At 46.3% G+C, this 6,890-nt stretch overlaps 1 protein-coding gene across 1 annotated transcript; it reads left to right on the top strand.

Moving 5' to 3' along the window:
- Nucleotides 1–4,105: 4,105 nt before the first annotated feature.
- On the top strand, nt 4,106–6,445 carry LOC144368717 (T-cell surface glycoprotein CD1a-like). Its single transcript, XM_078027843.1, has 6 exons — nt 4,106–4,160; nt 4,501–4,755; nt 4,969–5,034; nt 5,415–5,693; nt 5,880–6,161; nt 6,351–6,445. The coding sequence occupies exons 1-6, from the start codon at nt 4,106–4,108 to the stop codon at nt 6,443–6,445; spliced, it is 1,032 nt and encodes a 343-aa protein (XP_077883969.1).
- The last annotated feature ends 445 nt before the right edge of the window (nt 6,446–6,890 follow it).

Genomic DNA, 6,890 nt, shown 5'->3' with positions numbered 1-6,890 from the left:
GCAGAAGTTCACGTAAAAGCAGCTTTTTCTTACACTGTTCTTGGCAAGTTAACTCTTCAAGGACAACACCTGAGAAGGGGGGAGCTTCTTCTCCCCTTTCTTTCCTCCCCTGCCAGCTGTTACCATGGAAACCAATTGTAATTTATCTTAAAAATGTAGGCATCTCTGTGAAGCCCAGCTCAAGGCCAGAGGCCTAGTTTGCACATTTCTTCAAAGTACTATACTGGATACGTTTGTGAAAAACTAGTAAGGGGTGTCCATCACTTGGAGTCCTGGTATCTTCCTGGTCAGTGGCCAAGTAACACTGGGCAACAGGAAAATAGGAAGTTTGTCTACATTGGACTCTTTTGCAGAGACTCTTTTGCTGACAGTCCTAAAATCAGCCGTGGTGGAGAGGGCTTTTCTGTGGAGAAAGGGGGTGCCACTTCAACAGTGTTGCTCTCTCTCAGCTCCCCCAGCTCTCAGCATCCCCTAGGCAGCTCCCAATGGTCTCCATCCTTTCCTCTCCCCTCCCCAATCCTTGTCTTTCACCCTCCACAGCTGAGAGCTCACTCAGGGGTGCAGTGGACTGGGGAGCTGCAGATCCTCAGTGGGACTCTGACCCAAGCTCCAGCTGCTACCTGCATCCTCACCAGGAGCCTCTCTGACAGGGGACAGTCAGAGGAAAGAAACTTTGAATTCTTGTTCAACTCCATTTATGACTCCCTTGTTATGGTTTAGGTATGAGGTGTCCCTCAAATGCTCATGTGTGAGACAGTGCAAGAAGGTTTGGAGGTGAAAGGACGGGGTCATGAGAGCCTTAACCCAGTCAGTGCATAAATCCCCAGACAGGGACTAACTGAGTGTAACTGTGGGCTGGTAGGTGTGGCTGGGGAGGTGGGTTCCTGGAGGTGTGCCTTTGGGGCATATATTTTGTCCTTGATGAGTGGAGCGCCCTCTCTCTCTCTCTCTGTCTCTCTCTCTGTCTCTCTCTGTCTCTCTGTCTCTCTGTCTCTCTGTCTCTCTCTCTCTCTCTCTCTCTCTCTCTCTCTCTCTCTCTCTCTCTCTCTCTGCTTTTTGGGGCCATGTCCAGAGCTGCTTTCCTTTGCCACATTCTTCTGCCACCATGTCCGGCCTCACCTTGGGACCTGAGGAGTGAAGGTGGCCATCTAGGGACTAAGAGCTCTGAAACTGTGAGATCAAAATAAAGTTTTCCTCCTTCAATTGTTCTTGTCAGGTCATTTGGTCACAGAAGCAAAAACGCTCACAGAAACACACCTCTTCCTTCTTCTCCTGCGTCTGATATGTCCTCTATTTCCATTATTGATTCACAACATTTTGGTCCTAAAACCTCATTCATTATTTAGTTAATTTTCTTCCCTCTCTTTCCTACCCCAAATCAATTATTTTCTTTTTCCTTTCCCCACCCTACACTCAAGAGCAGAAGTCATATTCTGTGAGATCCAGGGAAAAATGAAAATGTGGAGCTTTGTCTTATCCATTCTGGCTGTTACTGCAGCATGCCATAGACTGGGTGTGAGGGTGGCCTGAGTCCTGAGCCTCAGCAACTTTGTTTTAAAAACTCCAGTTTGAAACCTGCAGTCTCCCCAGGCACACTCACGGAGCCCTCCAGTATGGCCCCTCACCCAGATAAACAGAGTGAAGCCTCTGGTGGGCTGTCCTCAACTGCTAAGAGGGAAAGACAAGAAGACCAGGGTGGAGACCACCAGACTAGAAGTTTCTGACACCAGGGCAAATGATGTCACTGAGAAACCTGGTGGTAGCTGATAAGGATTGAAAACGAGGGTCAAAAGTCCCAAAATTTAGTATAAACAATAGAGCAAATGAACAGAGATTTCAGCCAGCGGATCTGGAGGTCCTGATGAGGACCTGACATCCCATCACTTGTCATTGTTTCCTAATCTTCTGTGTGATCCTCACCACTCTTAAATTCTACCACCTGGTCTGGACCTTGGTGAGAGCCACAACTCTACCCTAGGGCCCTCTCCTCAATCGGTCGTCCACTCCACACCAGGAAAAGCCTGCCTTGGTTCTGGACTTGGTCACTGTGGTCTAAGTGAGTGTGCATCTGCTGGACATAAAGCCTAAGACTTAAGTCTTTTGAACTTAGCATGTAGAAGGAATGTATGTTATTTGCCTGTCATGATTAAGTGTGTATGCAGCGCTTAGAATTAATCCAGAATCATTTGCTGTGAATTAATTAATGTAGAATTGTTTGCTGTAAATTGATTATGTTTATTGCAGTGACTAGTATTAAGAATTGTCATTTTCTAGATTAAGAACCAATACAGTGAAATTGTACTGAGTAATTTGAGTGAATAAAGCATTGAAAGGAGCAGAAGAGTGTGGACATACTTTATTTCTCCCCTCAACTGCATACACCACAATTTTGCCCCCTCATGACACTGGGCAATTTATACCCACTAGAAAATTATTTTTCACATCATTTTAAAAATTATTTTTCAAATTATTTTTGGACAGTTCAAGATCAAGGTAGATTTGGTTTGTAGTTGAACCTGTATTTTGATTCATCAAAGGCACTTTCAGAATGTCTACACATGGTGGAAAGGTTATTCAATCTCTCCGGGGTCCCTTGTATAAATAAGGCACTGATCTCATTTCTGAGGGTTGAAACAACGTGACCTAATTACTCATCAAAGGTCCCATCACCTAATATCATCACATGGGTGGTTAGAATTCCAGTATATGAATTTACAGAAGACATACAGATTCAGATCATAGCAGGTTTGTGTTCAAAATACTCTTTCAGGGAGTGCTCTTAATGGTACTAATGTACAAAACTGTTTCATTTCTATTGAAGATTATGTCTCTGAGCTTTTATTTAGTTTCCGAATGTTGCAACCCTTGGGCACAGGGATATTTACAGGATAATTGCAGTATCTCTTAGGCACCTGGGATTCCACTCCATGACTACATGCAAGCCACGTACTGGTTGCCTGGTTCCTCCTTCCCTAGTTGTTCTAATGATCTTTGCCTTTGCTGAACTGAAGGGGAAGTTAGTCTCCCTTTCCTCAGTGGTTACTCCAATACTTGGCACATGGGTAACCACTGAGAAACTGGAACGAAATTATGTGAAGATAGGAACAAAAGTGGGCAAGAGGCTCACCCTGACCAGTTACAAAACTACTTGGTGCAAACTCTGGAGGGGATAGCTGCACCTCTATTTGGCCCACACACTGTTGGGTGTATGTCCCATTCTCTGTTTGTGCCTGCAAGGCATGAGATAGTGACAGGGCTAATGACAGAAGGGACCTTCAGTGAGACATGGTCAGTGCTGTGGTGGTGGGATGGAGGGGGAGAGGCAGAGTATAGAGTGGCCAAGGCCCCAGACAGTGGGGAGCAGGTGGAGGAGTGTTGAGGATGCAGGTGAGGTTGTGGGGGGAAGAACCCTTCATAAGCTTGGGAGGCAACTATGAGTCCCATGCAAGGTTCCTTGAACTTCACTATGAAACACTAATTCAATAAAATTACTATGAAATTCAAGGTGCTAATCATGGATCTTTGAGTGTATTACTCAAGTGGCTGCATGCCCCAGAGAGCCAGTCCTGGATACAGGATCCACAGACTCAGTAGATGACACTGTTTCAGAGGACAATCAGAGCAGCTTCTGAAAAAGGAAATAAAGTAACCAGTGATGTCAGAGATATGAATGAGGTGGAGTGGGGGTGGGGCAGGGAAGAGGTCACATGGGGGATACTCCAAAGTTATTACAATAAGAGAAAATGCTTAAGATCCTGGGTTTCATACCCAGCAATAGAAGAAGTGCTCCTTGTGGTAAGGGACTTTTCAGAGTCACATGTGACTTGTTCCTTAGCAGTTGAACTAGGGGAAGATGAACAGGATGGAAATTGTGACAGTGAGAGAAGTCAGAACACTGGGCAGAGAGTCAGAATAGCAGGGGAAATGGGAAACAGAGTAGGTGCTCAGGGTTTGGGGAGGGAGCAGATTGTCTTTGTTTCAGGCAGAAAGTTTTGTGTTTTGGTTGAATAAGGAAGTCAGAAGAGAGGTCCCTGTGGTAGGTTTATTTAGAACAGAAATCAAAGGACGACTTCTCTGAGAGAAAGAAGCAGCATCTGCAAGGGCCATGCTGTCTCTGCTACTCCCCTTGCTTGCTGCTCTCTTCCAAGGAGGGGACAGTGGTAAGAACCAGGGCAACTGACCAGTTTGTGTGTGTGTGTGTGTGTGTGTGTGTGTGTGTGTGTGTGTGTGTGTGTGTGGTGATGGCAGTTTCCCCTGCACACACCTGGAGAGAACGAGGGCCAAGGTGGCCCCATTCTGCGTGTCCTTACTCAAGCCCTCTGTGCTGTCATGGAGGCTGTTGGTAGAGCATGGGACCCTGGGGGCCAGCAGATGTCAGCTAAGGTAACGGTGGCTCTCCACTTTCCAGATTCTGAGTCTTCCCATGGGGGCACCTACTTTCTCAAGTCTCTGTCTCCCAATGTCACATTTCTCCCCATTCTATCTATTCTTTTGCCACAGGGTTTGAGGAGTCTATCTCCTACCATCTCATGCAGACATCATCCTTTCACAACCATTCCTGGGTACATGTGGGCTCAGGCTGGTTGGGGGAGCTGCAGACTCACAGATGGAACAGCAGCTCTGGTACCATCATTTACCTGTATCCCTGGTCCAGGGGCAACTTCAGTAACAAGGAGTTGATGTATGTGGAAAGGTTATTCCAGTTATACTTCAATGAACATCAGGACTATTATATTTCTCAATTAATGTTTAAAGGTGAGTTTCCTTTCACTGTTGGGGAGAATAAAGGGATGAGGGTGGGGCATCTCAGGGAGCTTTTATTCCTCAGGTAAACAGCCTTCTCTGCTCTGAAACTTATTCTACTCTCTTCAGCATAAAACTGCATTCACACTCTGGGCACGTACAATAAACAACCAGATAAAAACTTCTGTTTTTACCACTTAATAACTGTTCTCTTATTGGCTGCAGGGCTGTGTTTTACTAACTCACCTCAGAGGGAGCCTGTGGCCACCCTTTTCCCCAATCTTCAATCAGGTACTTTCAGCTTCCTCACTTGTTGGGTGACTCTGTAAAGGGTGATTTTCTCTCCCATTTAATCTCTTCAGTCATCCTGGTGTAAACTGTCAGAGTGACCATGGATACATTCTCCCAGGTTTGTTAGGGTCTCAGCTCTCTCTCATTAAGGCTTTTCTCCCCTACACCATTGCTGTCACTTTCAAACAATTCCCTCCCCTCCTGATATCGCCATCTTTTCCTCCACCTCCAGCTCCTACCAGTGGCCTTTCTGTGAAACTCTGATCAAATCACACTTGGGTTCTTTCTCTTAAACTCCCTAAACTCCCTTCTACCTCCACTCATTCCATTTTCTCCATTTTCTCCCTTTTCTCCTCTAATTCATGACTCTTCTTCCCCAGATCCCTTTGATCTGCAGGTGACAGCAGGCTGTGAACTGCACTCTGGGAAGGGCTTCCTAGGCTTCAAGCAGGTAGCTATCCAAGGACATGACTTCATGAGCTTCCAGAATGAAACATTCTTACCATCTCCAAAGGGTGGAGAAGAGGCCCAGGAAGCCTGCAAACTGCTCAATTTCAACGAAGCCTACACACAGAGGTTACATAGGCTCCTCAGTGACACCTGCCCCCGTTTCACCTTGGGTCTTCTTGATGCAGGGAAGGCTCATCTCCAGCGACAAGGTCAGTCTTGTACCCAATCTTCAAGGATTTTTCAATTTTAAAGTCAAATTCAGGATAAAAAGAGAAAAGGATAATGTGTGACCTTTCCAGAGTGGAATACATGTGTCTCTGTAGACGTATGGGGAGTCCTAAACTTCTAAATCTTTGTTACAGTCTGTGTCTGGATGTCCTTTCTGTTGTTTGCAGTGAAGCCAGAGGCCTGGCTGTCCAGTGGCCCCAGCCCTGGGCCTGGCCATCTCCTGCTGGTGTGCCATGTGTCTGGCTTCTACCCAAAGCCCGTGTGGGTGATGTGGATTCGAGGGGACCAGGAGCAGCAGGGCACTCAGAGAGGTGACATCCTGCCCAATGCTGATGGGACATGGTATCTCCAAGCAACCCTGGATGTGGCAGCTGGGGAGGCAGCTGGCATGGCCTGCAGGGTGAAGCACAGCAGCCTAGGAGGGCAGGACCTCGTCCTCCACTGGGGTGGTAAGAGTGGGACCCAGGCTGGAGATGGGGGGATATCTTCTAGCAGAGCAAGAGGACCAGGTAAAAAATTGGGATTTACAAATTCCAGACCACCAAAAAAAGAAAAATATGTAATTCAAAGAATGGAAGAATTGAGGGCTCTATAGATGCAGATTGAAACATCACCATGGTGTCCACTTGAATCTGCAGCACCTCAGAGTGCCCTGGGCTTGATCCTCTTTGCCGTGATAGCGGCCCTGGCTCTTCTGACAGGTCTTGGATTTTGGTTTATAAAACGCTGGTGAGTGCTTTGTATCCATCTATTCTGTTCATTCTTTCTCCCCAATGGTCTTCCCTTCTTTTTTTGACTTTTTTCTCACTTTTCCTTCTCCTCCTGGCCACATTTCTATTTTCTCCTCAGTTCTCACCTCCACCTTATGAAGGTCTGTTATATTTTTTGTTCACTTAGGACACACTGTGAAGCTCCCTGAAGTTCTGGCCCTCTGAAGTGAGGACCCAGTCCACACCTGAACACCACAGGGTGATGACATCACTTCTACTCTCCTTGTTAAAACTTTCCATTCATTTCTTCTCCTTGATCATTTACCAATATATGCTCAATGTAATCTTGCAGGATTTGTTGTTCTGACCCGGCTTCTGTGAATGGAACAGGATGTTAGCAGTGTCAGCCTGGATGAATAAAATGGACCGACAGATGCATTTCAGCTGTCACATCCTCCAGGGGTCCTT

Source organism: Ictidomys tridecemlineatus, chromosome 11 (assembly GCF_052094955.1).
Source record: "Ictidomys tridecemlineatus isolate mIctTri1 chromosome 11, mIctTri1.hap1, whole genome shotgun sequence".
In the NCBI taxonomy this organism is placed as follows: domain Eukaryota; kingdom Metazoa; phylum Chordata; class Mammalia; order Rodentia; family Sciuridae; genus Ictidomys; species Ictidomys tridecemlineatus.
This window is presented reverse-complemented; position numbering and strand designations above follow the sequence as displayed.